The sequence below is a fragment of the Sus scrofa genome, chromosome 7, assembly GCF_054392235.1.
Source record: "Sus scrofa isolate SSC_HxYL_T2T_F1_AM1 chromosome 7, Sscrofa_HxYL_maternal_Yorkshire_Landrace_v2.0, whole genome shotgun sequence".
Classification (NCBI taxonomy): domain Eukaryota; kingdom Metazoa; phylum Chordata; class Mammalia; order Artiodactyla; family Suidae; genus Sus; species Sus scrofa.
Window position 1 is genome coordinate 33,318,081 of NC_139389.1, and position 14,279 is coordinate 33,332,359.

General features: G+C 41.0%; 1 protein-coding gene across 1 annotated transcript; it reads right to left on the reverse strand.

Moving 5' to 3' along the window:
• Positions 1–4,502: 4,502 nt before the first annotated feature.
• LOC100513868 (butyrophilin-like protein 1) lies at positions 4,503–12,433 on the reverse strand. Its single transcript, XM_013977688.3, has 9 exons — positions 12,292–12,433; positions 10,990–11,340; positions 9,899–10,180; positions 9,562–9,762; positions 8,684–8,704; positions 8,568–8,594; positions 8,363–8,389; positions 5,893–5,919; positions 4,503–5,185 (listed from the first exon to the last, which is right to left on the reverse strand). The coding sequence occupies exons 1-9, from the start codon at positions 12,419–12,421 to the stop codon at positions 4,683–4,685; spliced, it is 1,569 nt and encodes a 522-aa protein (XP_013833142.2). The 5' UTR covers positions 12,422–12,433; the 3' UTR covers positions 4,503–4,682.
• Positions 12,434–14,279: the final 1,846 nt, after the last annotated feature.

Sequence of the window (14,279 nt, forward strand, 5' to 3'; positions counted from 1 at the left end):
CGATAAGCATTTGGGTTGTTTGCACTTCTTTGGCCATTATGATAAATACTGCTATGAACGTTCGTGTACACGTTTTTATGAATATTATAGCTTTATTTATTTTGTATATAACTTAGAGTGAAATTACAGAGTTACGGTAATTCTACATTTAACTTGTGAGAGTGTAAATGACTGTGTCATTTTACATTCAACCAGCAATGCGTGAGTTTCTGATTTCTCTATATCCTTTCCAACACTTGTTATTTTTCCATTTATTTATTTTTTTGGCGGTGAGGGGGGTATAGGGAGGGCATAGGACAGCGATCCTAGAGAGAATGATGTGATATTACACTATGATTTACATTTCCCAAATGACTAATTGTGTTTCACATCTTTTCATGTGCTTGTTGGCCATTTGCATATTTTCTTCAGAGGAATGTCTTTTCACATCATTTGCTCATTTTAAAAAAACTGAATTGCTTTTCTTTTCATTGTTTACTATTAAGTCTTTATATATTCTTCATACTAAACTCTTATCTGATAATTTATAAAGATTTTTTCCCTTTCTATGAATTGCCTCTACACTATTCTTTTTTTGCCACACCTGCATATAGAAATTTCTGGCCCAGGGATAAAATCCAAGCCACAGCTGTGGCCTAGGCACAGCTGCAACAATGCTGGATCCTCAATCCACGGTGCCACAGCAAGAACTCCTGCCTCTTCACTTTTTCGATAGTGTATTTTTGTGCACAAAACTTCTAATTTCAATAAAGCAAAGTTTATTTATTTTTGTTTGGTTGTGTTTTTGTTGTAATATCTAAAGAAAAAAAAAAACACAGTATAGTATAGCAAGATTTACACCTGTGCTTACATTTAGATCTTTAATATTAAGATCTTTAATTACTTACTTAACTTTTTATATATGATGTGAAATAGAGGTCCATTTCATTCTTTTGCATGTGGATGTTTACTGTCCCTTCAGCATTTATTGAAATGATTATTCTTTTACCATCATATGGATAAATTGATTTTTTTTTTTGATCCTTGTCAAAAATCAATTGGCCATAAAAGTATGGGCTTATTTTCTGGATTCTCAAGAAATTCTACTGATTTATATTTTATTCTGTTTTTTAAATACAATTTTATTTTATTTTTATTTATTTATTTATTTATTGGGTTTTGCCATTTCTTGGGCCACTCCCATGGCATATGGAGGATCCCAGGCTAGGAGTCGAATGGGAGCTGTAGCCACCGGCCTACGCCAGAGCCACAGCAACTCGGGATCCAAGCCTCGTCTGCAACCTATACCACATCTCATGACTCACGGCAACACCAGATCCCTAACCCACTGAGCAAGGCCAGGGATCGAACCCTCAACCTCATGGTTCCTAGTCGGATTCGTTAACCACTGTGCCACGATGGGAACTCCTATATTTTACTCTTATGCCAGAAACACACTGTATTGACCAGTGCAGATTTGTAGTAAGTTTTGAAATTGAGAAATGTAAGTTTTGCCTAGTAATGCCATCTTAAAAATACTAAGTTTTTCAATCCATGTTCATGGAATGTCTTTATCTATGTCTTTGATACTTTCTTCCAACAATATTTTGTAATTTTACATTTATAATCTTATACTTTCTTCATTATATTCATTCCTAAGTATTTTATTATTTTGATCTACTATAAATAAAACTTTTTTCTTAATTTTATCTTTGGATTGTTCATAGTGTGTAGAAATACAACTGAAATTTGCGTGTCGATCTTGCAACTTTGCCGAATTTGTTTTATCTCTAACAGAGTGTGTGTGTGTGTATACAATATATATTTTCTGTACATAAGAGGCTTTGACTCTATAGATGATGTAGACTTCGTGTTTTTGTGTGTCAGCAGCTGCTCTGCAGTCCTTCTTAGTGCATAAAGCACAGGTGATACCTAACATATTTCTGAATACATTCAACTTAACAAAATGCACGTTCAAAGTTAACTTAAGGAATTTAAAGAATTCTTATATTTAATACACATGTCATTTAGACTCTGCAGTTTTTGTGAGGTCTCAGTTGGTGACCATGGATATTTTCCATACATTTAAATGTGACAATGTCTCAACATGTGGTTGTGAGATTGTACAACTTTAATTCTTGTTCACCTTAATGAACAGCCTCTAGAACTGTGAGAAATAAATTTATACTACTTACAAGCCATGGGGTCTTTAGCGTTTTTTTACAGCAATCTGAACAGACTAAGGCTAATTTTCGGATCTGGAGCTTATAATGGTCAAATTTAGAATATATTTTAGGTTCTCATTTTTCTCAAATCTTTTTTCTATCCACACACCTTTCTCTTCAAGGTCTACAATTACCTTTGTTTTATGCCCTTTAAAGTTTTCCATCAAATCTCTGATACTCTTCGTTTTATAAATTATTTCTTTCTGTAACTTTAGGTAGTTTGAATTTCTACATCTTCAAGGTCACTCATCACTTATTTCTTCAATGACTTATCTACTGTTACTCATATCCAAAGAAATTTTCATCTCACACACTGAACTTTTCATTGCTAGAAGTCCATTTTGGGGCTTTGTTTTAAATGTTTATCTCTAATGAACTATTTGAACATTTGGAATACATTATAACTTCTGTTTTAATATTCTTGTCTATACTGAGGGTTTGGTGTGAAATGTTCTAAAATTAGGTTGTGAATGGTGATGGTTGTACAACTATAAATATAATAAAATTTGTTGAATTATAAAAAAAATAAAAATAAAACCAAAAAAATTCTTGTCTATAAATTTGAACACCTGTACCAGTTCCATGTCAATTTTAATTTATTGGTTTTTGGTTCACTGTATGTCATATTTTCCTGCTTCTTTCCTGAACTGGGAGTTTTTGATTGAATGCCAGACAATGTGAATTTTGCTTTGTTGAGCTTTGCTCTGAGATGAAGTTTAGATACTTGAAAAGAATTTGGTGAAGTTCCCATTGTAGCTTAGCAGTTAGCAAACCCAACTAGCATCCATGAGGATGCAGATTTGATCCCTGGCCTCACTCAGTGGGTTAAGGATCTGGCATTGCCATGAGCTGTGGTGTAGGTCGCAGATGCGGCTCAGATCCAGCATTGCTATGGCTAGGGTGTAGAATGGCAGCTGCAGCTCCGATTATTCCCCTAGCCTGAGAACCTCCATATGCCATGGGCCTGGCCCTAAAAAGACAAAAAAAAAAAAATGGTTGAGTTGAACCTTGCTTTTAAATCCCCTCATCAATATTGGATCAGTTTTTAGTATGGTGCTAATTATTCCCAGTTACTAAGGCAAGACTTTTCTGGGTACTCTACACCATGGCCACTGCATTTACAAGGTTTTCCAGCCTGGCTGGTAGGATCACACTTTCTTCTCATCCCTGCTGAAGCCCTGGTTACTGTTTTACTCTAATCATTTCATTTTAACATGATAGATAGCTCCAATAATAGAGAGAAAAGAAGGGTCTTTCCTTATCTTTGCTGGGAGATATACTTAGAATTCCCAAGAATTCAAAGTAGTAATTCTCCTTATTAATATCTTAAACTAATCAATCAAATTTCTCTCTCATCATTCAATAAGATAATACCTAAAATTCTCTCATTTGATTCTGATTTCCCCAGACCTCTATCATGTTGACATCAGATCAGTATGTTTGTTAGAATCAATCAGATTGTGATTGATATATATTTTTGCTTTATCAGATTATCCTTGCATTTAAGATACAGCTTAGCTCATTATCAAATTATAGTTTAAATTTTCTCCTTCCATATTTGAAAATAGAACTCTTTGGGAGTTCCTGTTATGGCTCTGAGGGTTATAAACCTGACTGGTATCCATGAGGATGTGGATTGGATCCCTAGCTTCACTCATTGGGTTAAATATCCAACACTGCCATGAGCTGTGGTGTAAATCACAGACATGGCTCAGATCCTCCGTGCTAATATAGTGTTGCTGTGGCTGTGGCATAGGCTGGCAGCTGCAGCTCCGATTTAATCCCTAGCCTGGGAACATCCTACAGTATGCCTCAGGTACAGCCTAAAAGGGAAAGAAAGAAAGAAAGAAAGAAAGAAAGAAAGAAAGAAAGAAAGAAAGAAAGAAAGAAAGAAAGAAAGAAAGAAAGAAAGAAAGAAAGAAAGAAAGAAAAGAAAGAAAGAGGAAATAGAACTCTTTTGCCATTTTATTCATGTTGCTGTTGAGAAATGTGAAGAGGTATATCTAATTTTTATTCCTTAAACAGTGCTACTAAAATGTGACCCATGCATAATTATAAACTGTTTCCTACTAGTTCTTTACGAAACTAATACAGAAATAGAGGATTACAAAACTTTAGAGCAAATGGACAGAAACTTTTAGGTATATTGTATCTAATAATAAAATTACCACTTGTTACCACAATGTTTTTTATTCACTTCTTTGTTTCCAGTAATTTTTCAGAAAAGTATAAATCTGTGATATATAATTTATAAATCAAGAAACATTTACAGCAATAAACAAAAGGAAAAAAAAGATTCTTCTCTGTAGATTGTTTGAGAAACACTGCTTAATGTGGTTGGAAACTTTGGTCATGCAGACTCAGACCCTTAAGCCAAGAAGCATCCTAATTAGTGGTCCTGAAGATACTCTAGGTCTGGAGTCAGAGTTTACAGAGAATGGGCTACTGTCTTCACGGTTTATAGGTTCTTCTTCTAAGTCACTTAAATTGGTGCAGATAGGATTTAAGCTTGAAATAAGGAGAGATTTGCCCAAAAAAGTTACAGTGGGTGAAGGAGTAGATGTGGGCACCATCAGTCATGCTGTAGAATGAAATGTCACCGTCCTCATAACCCAAGAAAATCACAATCTTTTGTGGATCCTTTTCAATCTGGACAAGCTCTTCTTGGGAAATGTCTTGGTTGGAACAGATGAGAGCCCTGTAGTCCGGTCCCTTCTTCTCTAAGACTCTGAACTTCTTTGGTAGATCGTTGCATTCCCCCTCCCCCTGCATGGGCATCTCATAAATGCCTAGAGTCCATTCATCAGTGTCCTTAATATCCACTTCCCAGTAATGTCTCCCTGAAGTGAATGCTTCTTGTTCAAGTGTGATAAGGTTGCAGTCTCTTGGTGTATCACTAGGTGCTTCCTTTCCGAAGTTCTCTTCTCTCACTGGGTCAGAATCGCCCTCAGAAGAGTTTTCATGATTTAGAGTTATAGGAGCTGGAAGAAAAAAAAGGAGGGGGGGATGAAAGGGCCAATGTTGTATATTTCAGATAACTATTGTACAGGGGAAATCATCAAAATAGAGCAAATGTGTAAGGAATGGTGAAAAAAACACCTCTCCTCTGAATGCCTGTGTACTGGGGGAGGTGGTGCTGGGGGTTTTGATGTACTCTGTCTTGAGTTCCATGCTGCTTATCTTGTCTTATCTCCGCTATGGTCAGTGTCTTGGCAGAGTGCCAGAGTGAGAAGGGGCCTTGAAGTGTTTATTGGAGAAGAGTGTTCTTTCCATGTTCTCTACAAATTAGACCTACGTTCCTCAATTAGTAACAGTCTCCATAGAAGCTGACCTCTCTACAAAGAACGACTGAATTACTCTTGCTGTTTTGAGTAATTCAACAGCAGTTGAATTTTTTTAACTGAGTTTGGGGTCTCCTCGTTGAGGTGTATATTAATTTCTGTTTCAGAACCAAGTGGACCCCACAGACAAGAAAGCTGTGTCAGTGTGTGAGAGTGGATGCATGACCAGAGTAGCTAATCCTAGCAGCAATTTTCAGTTCGGGATAATATTTAATAATGTTCACGTTCTTCCCTCTCTTTACCAGAACAATGGCGCCTCTGTCTTTTCAACTGGGAGATAATGTTAAGAAGGAAAAATGGGGTCTCAGCAGACTGGAAGGGAGCCAAAAAGATAAAGACCTGCTTACCAGGTTTGAAAAGTTCCTTCCTCCAGTCTGAAAAAGAGAAATACAAATTGAGATGGAAGCATACTCATCGAATGAAAAGGAGGTAAGACACTTCCTTCTCTGACTCATCCGCATCACCTTCTCCCCTCAACATTCTCTTCCTCCTCTAAAAGCCTCAAATTCTGGAAGTGTCCAGAAACTACAAAACAAATACTATGTTTTCTGTGCTCTGTCTCAGATTAGAACTGTCTCATAATTCAGCCCCAAACTGAGGCCTATTCTCCAGTCTGAGCCAGATTTGGGAACACCTGAAGCAGGCTATAATGCTCTGCATGCTGCTCTACTATGCTCTCAAAACTTTATGGACCTCCTCATTGATAATGTATTTTTAAATTTACTTTATTTTATTCTATTGTATTTATAGTTTTTCTAGCCTATGACCTCCTCAGAATAGAGTTTAAGATTACGACTATGGCCCTTATTAGTTTGACCCAGATTATGATCAAATTACTTATATTTTTCTCCAGAGACAAATTCCTCTTGGGAAATAGAACTGCATCTGCTTCTGCCTTGGCCACGTCTCTTACTGCCAGTGTGATTTTGTGGACTTTATATAAAGATTGTACATTCTCAGAGGGTTTTGGGACAATAGGCAGATAAAGACATATCCATAATTCTTGATTGGAGCAGCACTGTGGTCTCTCACTAACTGCCCTCCTGTAAGAAGTGTCACAGTTGGAGGTACAGAATCTATGAATATGAGTTGCAGAGGATCTCTGAGATCATGTATTCCAGACTCTTCCTCTTAGTGATGAGGACACTTAGGTCAAGAGAGAGAAAATAACCCGACTTATCAGTGGTAATTGATAGAGCAGAACTGAAAGTCATAGGTGATCCTCAGGACTTTGCTCACTCCTTTGGAAACATGGAAACCCTTTTCAGCATCTCATAAAAGAAAACTCATAAAAGAAATTGCTTAATCAACTATAATCCTTGGGAGGAGTTCCTCCAACCTCCTCTTATCAAAGCACTTATCAGGCACATGTAGTTGCCTGGTTCTTAGCTTACCTCCCCAATGGACTTTTAGTTCCACAGGATCAGAAATAACGTCAGAACAACTTCTGGCATATAAAACCTACACACGTATATATTCAAAGAATGGCACAGTATGTTTTTGAGGCCCAGCTCTAGATTACACATCCATCCATCCATTCACACACGTGCATGTTATCAATCCACACAATACATAGACATAGATTGTGTGTGTGTGTGGCTGCACTCAGAGCATGCAGAAGTTCCTGGGCCAGCGATCAAACCTTCGCCACAGCAGTGACCTGAGCTGCTACAGTAACAATGCCAGATACTTAACTGGCTGCACCACCAGAGAATTCCTAGACACAGATTTTAGAAGGTATCTAGAATTCCCCCTACTACCAGATAAACGTAATTTTGCAAATGATATTAAAATATTTTGAAAGATTGTTTTTCAGCGTTTTCAAACATAAGCATTTGTCCCTGTACATTGAATTTTACTTTCTTTATTTCAAACAGGTAAAATAAGTAAAAGTCCTAGTTAATATATGGCTCCAAACATAAAATACAATATATTTACTGCTCTTTTGCTCTTTGAAACTTTATTTGTAGACTAGAAATGCTGACATAATATAGAGAATTCTTTTTTTTTTTTTTTTACATCTGCACCTGCAGCATATGGAAATTCCCAGGCTAGTGGTGAATTAGAGCTGCAGCTGAGGCCTACACCAGAGCCAGGGCAACACCAGATCCAAGCTGCATCTACAAACTTGTGGCAATGCCTGATCCTTAAGCCACTGAGCAAGGCCAGCGATTGAACCTGCATCCTCACAGAGACTGTGTCGGGTTCTTAACCCACTGAGCCACAGTGGGAACTCCAAGAATTCTTTATTCTGGAGTTCCCTTCATGGGTCAGTGATTAACAAACCCGACTAGGATCCATGAGGATACAGGTTCCATGCCTGGCCTCATTCAGTGGGTTAGGGATCTGGCGTTGCTGTGAGCTGTGGTGTAGGTTGCAGATGTGACTCGGATCCTTCATTGCTGTGGCTGTGGTGTAGGCCAGCAGCTACAGCTCTGATTCGACCCCAAGCCTGGTAACTTCTATGTGCCAAGGGTACGACCTTAAAAAAAAAAAAAAAAAAAGAATTCTTTATTCTTCCCACATTTCATCAAAATCACTCTGAGTTCCATCCTTTTTTTCTCCATAGTGGATGGGCAGACAATTCATGTCAGGTCCTACCATAGATATGTTACAGAATTGACCCGTTAGCAGTTGTTTCTCCTTTATCATTAGCTCTGGAAAACAAGTGATTATTTGAGCCTCCAAATACAAAATATTACAGAGTGATACACAATAAATTTTCAAGTGTGTGTGTTTGTGAGTGTTTATGACTCTGCTTATTATGCTCAGAACACCATAGGCGCTTGACAAGACAGGGGCCAGAGAGTTACGTACCAGGATATAGCAGGGCCTTTTTCCAATCTAAAATAGAACAAATACAGGTAAGACAAGATGCAATGATCTGGAGGCTCATATTTCTCTTCCTTTCCCTTATTTCTCTTCTACTAATCATCAGGTCATTTAGTCTTTTCCTCTAAGGATAGGGAACTGAGCAATTGGTGGACATCAGGACATCAACTGACATGACAGGGTCTCTTACCTTCCTTGTATAATGCCTTTCGCTGGTCTGGAAAAAGAAAAGATTCAGTGAGAGACCCAGAACAGGGTAAAAATGGGAACAGATTTACACAGGGCACAAGAAGACGCATGACTTACCGAGCTCTGCCTTGAGTTTCTCTGAAAGGAGAAGATATAAAATCCATCAAATTGGGGTCTAGCTTCTCCTGACTTTGGGGGGTAGCTAAATGAATTCAATCTGGCCTTCCCTTAAGGGTCCCATAGCGAAGCAGGTGAGAAAGATTAGCAAACATGTTATGTCAAATGTGAAAGGACAAGTGCTAAGAAAAGTTACATGGGAAATAACATGGGATCACCTGGGAAGGAAACCCAGGTGATCTTAAACTTCATGGGAGGGCAAAAATGGAAGAGAAGATAAGGGAAGACATTTCCCCAAAGAAAAACAGGTTAGAGCACAGAGGCACGAAAAGGTGGAGTGCAGATTGAGCTGCAATTTGGAGGCTTCATGACCACGGCGCACAGATGTCCACACTTCCCACTCGGTGTTCTCCTTTCCACACATCTCCCAGCTCTGTGGAATTCTTGGTACCCTGTTTTTTTTTTTTTGTTTTTTTTGTTTTTTTTTTTTTTTGTGTGTGTCTTTTGTCTTTTTGTTGTTGTTGTTGTTGTTGCTATTTCTTCGGCCGCTCCTGCGGCATATGGAGGTTCCCAGGCTAGGGGTTGAATCAGAGCTGTAGCCACCGGCCTACACCAGAGCCACAGCAACGCAGGATCCGAGCCGCGTCTGCGACCTACACCACAGCTCACGGCAACGCCGGATGGTTAACCCACTGAGCAAGGGCAGGGACCGAACCCGCAACCTCATGGTTCCTAGTCGGATTCGTTAACCACTGCGCCACGACGGGAACTCTGGTACCCTGTGTTTTATTTGCAGTTCCTGGGCAAGCTTTTATTCCCCATCCGCCCTGCACAACCTGTATCTGGAACCTCTGATTTGACCTGCTGCCCTGACTTACCTTTGGCTGCAAGTGCTCGTTCCTTGTTGCTGCTCATCTCCTCTTTTTCCTGAGATTCTTTCTTCCTTTCCATGACTTCTCGCTCTTTGGCTTTATGTTCTCTCCAGCCAAAGTAGCTCATCCCGATGAGGAGAAGCACCAGCACAGGGAGTGTCCCAGCCAAGGCTTTTTTCCATGGCGACGTCCTGGGGAAGAAGGGCTCTGACACAGGCATGTGGAGACACAGTGAGAGGCTCATCTGGAGGAAGCTTTTCTCCAAGGCTCCCTTCAGCCCTTCTTCACTCCTCCCTGCCCTTAACACACCCCAGCTCTGCCTTGGGGTTTGTGCTTTACTGACCTGGGAGGAAAAGGGCTGACACTTTCTCCTGGCCAGAGAGGGGGTTCTGGAAGGAGCAGGTCACATTGCCCAGAGAGCTGTCCGTGACCACGAGAGACGCCTCCACATGGAAGAGCCCATCTCCATCTTGGGACTGGGACTCAGAAAGGGAAGGAAGCTTCGCTCCTGCCATACCGCTCCATTGCACCCTGGGTTTGGGGAACCAGCCACCTGAGGAGCACAGAACTCGGATCCCGTCATCCTCGGGCCCCATCATGTGAACGTGAGGGGCAGCGCCCAAGCCTGAGAAGAGAAAGCATGTGCTGGCCCTTGGGACTCCAGAGTCCCTGAGGCTGAAGGTCCAACTGCTCTTCGTTGGGCTGAGGAGCAAACTGAAGCTCAGAATTCAAAACCACTCACAGCCAGTGTTAGGCTTACCTGTGATTCAGTTTTTAAGTCAACATAATGCCTTTGTGCTTTACGTGGACTGAGAGAGCTTTGAGGTCATTCCAAGAAGAGAAAAAAAACAGGGACAATTCAAGACAGAAAAAAAAGGAGTTTAACATTATTGCTGTTTTTCTCTCCTGATTGGGTAAAAAATACTTGACGGTGTCAGGACCCATGTGAATTATTACTGGTTAATTAATTTTTGAGATCTTTTTGGATACCAGAATATCTTCAGAAACATTGCTATTGAAAGGCAAACAGCATGTGGTCTTATCCTCGCTGTACAGTTTAGGAAATTGACGTTCTGCAAGGGAAAGCAGAATATCAACATATGGAAGATCGCAAGAAAGGCCAGCTTGGGAATCCAGATAGTGTCACCTTTCCCTTTGCTTTTTAAAAAGTTATGTATTTTTAAATTGTTAAACCAAACAAGTTTTTTATTAAAGTATAGTTGGCTTCCAGCATTGTGCCAAAATCTGTTACACAGTGATCCAGTTATACATGCACACACATTCTTGTTTATATTCTTTTCCATCATGATCTATCCCAGGAGACCGGATATAGTTCCCTGTGCCGTGTACCGTAGGGTCTTGTCGTTTGTCCCTTCTAAACGTAATAGTTTGCTGTGCACCGTGACACATGCACTCTATGCCATGTTAACATACCTATAACATGCAGCTCCACGATGGCTTCTTGGGAGATGTAACCCTCCTTAAAATGACACCGATACTGGCCATCGTCAGAGGCACGGATCTGTTGGATCAGCAGGGTCACGGTCCCTCTGCCAATGGAGTCCTGCACCAGCTCTGTCCTGCCACGGTACTCCAGCATTTGCTCCCCGCCTTGTTCCTGCCCATTCTGGTACACAAGCACAGCTGGGGAGAACTGAGCTCGGTACCACCGGATCTGCATGTGGGCTGCACTCTGCTCAGGGAACAGCTGGCAGGGCAGAGAGGCATCTGCCCCCAGCAGGACCAGGATGGGCTGAGCTGGTCCCTTCACGGAAAACTTGGACACTGCACGAAAATCAGAAACACGTTGGAGGAAAGAGTGAGGGGGAATGAGATGGCAAACGCACCTGCATTTTGTAGGGACCCAAACATACTTCCTTCTTTTTTGCATTACTTTGAAAAAAGTTATATGTGCTATGTACATGTGAAGTGCTACAACCAATGAAAAGAAATAATTCTGTTTCATGAAAACGGGATCATTACATATAAATTTCTCCAATAAGGAACCATTGTAAGACATGCAGTCAGCTCTACTGATTGTCTTGGTCACTGTTTAAGCTTTTCCTATATTGGTGAATATTTCCATTGCCTCCACTTCAGTGTTACTACAAACATTCCTGCAATAAGCATGTTATACAAATACACATATAAATGTGGGAGAGCTTTCTTTGGGATACATTATTATAGAGCTGCTGAGCCAACATGTATAGGTAGTAAACATTTTGATACTCATTGCCTGACTTCACATTAAAGAGACAATAACAGAAAATATTATTGCAACCTCATAGCTGGTTTCTCTTCAAACCTGGAGTCTGAAAACTTCATCATGAGGGCACCTTTTATTTCATGAAGGAAGAACTCATGTCCCAGAAAGAATGAATTGTGTGTCCAAGATTATAACCAGACAGAGTTCAGGCATCCTGAGTCCAGAGAATCTGGACTCAGACTCGGGTTTTCTTGGCAGTGTAAACATTACAAAGTATATTTTAACAAACAGTTACATCAACTTTAAACAGGCTAAGATCACTCCTACTTAATCAAGATGTGGATAAATATTCCACTCTGAGTTTCATGGGGTCTGCTCAAGGAGTAAGGGGTGCGCATGGGAAGGAGATCGCCCCAATATAACTTCCTTTGAGAAGGTGCCGAGCTCTGACTGATGGACTCATTACATGAGAAGAGCCATTGAAAACAAGCCAACAACAACAACAAAAAAGCATAAGGGACAACACTGACCCGCAGAACACCACGTGGACATCTGGAGAAGGGCAAGAATGGAGAAAAAGCCAGTAGGAAAGAAGCTGGGAAAATCCGCCATCTTCTTCGGAGCCGAAAGCGGAACGAGCTGGAAGCACAGAACATTCATTCTCAGGAGGAGGTTGCCTGCACGAGAAGGTGGTAAGAAGCCATCTGACTGTTCTTAGAAAAAAACTGCTGTGTTCCAAGACATGCTTTCTACACAAGTTTTTGGCTGTTTGCCCTCACAGACCTTAAAACAAACACCACCAACTCCTATCCCTTCCCAGTGGGTTTTTTTTTTTTTTAACTCCCACCCACCCCCGCCCTTTTTTTATTTTTTTCCTGAAAACCAACTGTTTCCCCAGCAGGTGTGGAAAATTGTTAAACCGTCTTCTTGTGTCCCGTGGGCTTCCCCGCTTATCTGCGGATTCACTTCCTCCCCAGGGCTCTGCTGAAGTTGAAAACTCAATGTTGAGAACTGAAGTCAGACACAGAATTTGTCCACTCCTCTCAGTCTACTTTCCTTCCTTCCTTCATTTGTTAGTTCTTTCACACATGTATTTATTTATTTTGACCACAAATGCTCTCATGGCTTAACTCCTGAAAGAGATGGGAGTTTTCTCACCACATGACCCAGAGCTCAAGCCCTTCTTTTTTTAGGACCCACATGTTCCACAGACACACCTGCACATCTCCACACATTTCTCTCTCTCACCAACCAGATGGAGCCACGGGGCCGGGGGGTCCTGAAAGTCCTGGTCCCCACGGTGCACCTACAAGGCCCAGCTGCAGAGACAATTTGTACCTGGTTGTTCTCCTGGTCAGGATCCAAGGGAGTGGCTGCAGGGGGCTGGAAACGGCAGGTTCCTAACCCATCCCTGGATTGGGAAAAAATTCTCAGGGAGGAGGACGAACGGGGCTGCCAAGAGGGACTCGCATTTCAATGCCTCTCCTAGAAGGGGCTTAACAAGAAAGTCGCAGCCTACCTTCAGCTCTTCTAGCTACTTTGAAAGTGGAACTAATGGAGGTCATCCCGGGGGGACTTTGGACTGGGCTGAGCTGTAGGAGGATAGAGACTCTGAAGTCACTTTGGTGGCGAATGCTCAGCAGAGCTCCCTCCTCCCACCGGCCAAGGGCTGAAATCACATTATTCAGGGGGAAGGAAGCATCTTGCTGTGTAATCTTCAGGTCAGTTGGTTATCCAAGTGCGCAACTTACAAAGTTAAGTGATTTGGAGAATAAACCCGAGAGGAGTGTGTTTCCTCCTCCCACACCGTGACTGCCATCAGAAGCCACGTGCAGAGTTGCACAAGGGAAAACAAGAGGTCAGAGATAGAGGGCTCTGTGCTCCAAAAACCTCAGGGCCCCCCACATTAGAACAGATGTAACAACACAGTTGCTCAGTGCTGGATACTGAAAGCTCAAATGGCAGTTTCTTTCCATTTCACACTCTTTCCACGTTTAATTCATGTTTCTTCATGTCACACAAGGTTTACGGATAATCGGGGACACAAAGAGCAATTCCATAAACATTAGCATGTAAGCCCTTAACAGTCTGGCCAAATGAATACCACAATCTTAAATAAATATTCTCCAGAGACAGTAAGGTACATTCACCTTTTTGAGAAATCAAATGCATTGAGGTATAATTTGCACACCATGAAAGCACGGTTTGAAAACATGCATCTCAATGATGTTTCACAAAAGCTTACAGGCCTGTAACTACCATCTCGATCAAAATAGGGAGCATTTCCGTCTCTTCCAAATGTTCCCCATGCCCACGTCAGTCGGTCTGTTCCAAAAAGGCAAACAATATTCTGCTGTAAATCATCACAGCTTAACCTTGCCTGTCCTCAAACTTCAAAGACAACACAAATGGAGTCACAGTATATAACGCTTTTGTGTTTGGCTTCTTTGGCTAAACAAAATGCTTTTTTGAGATTCAACCACATTTTATCAGTACATTGAAAAGTTTTTATTGCTGC

Bases quoted from the DNA above. Each gene is read 5' to 3' on its own strand.
- LOC100513868 (XM_013977688.3), bottom strand. From the start codon at position 12,421: ATGAATGTTCTGTGCTTCCAGCTCGTTCCGCTTTCGGCTCCGAAGAAG. The intron at 10,181-10,989 runs GTATGTTAACAT...TTCTCTTCTCAG, and splicing joins CGTGGAGCTGCATGTTATAG to GCTTGGGCGCTGCCCCTCAC. The intron at 5,920-8,362 runs GTACGTAACTCT...TCTCTTTTTCAG, and splicing joins AAAGGCCCTGCTATATCCTG to ACTGGAGGAAGGAACTTTTC.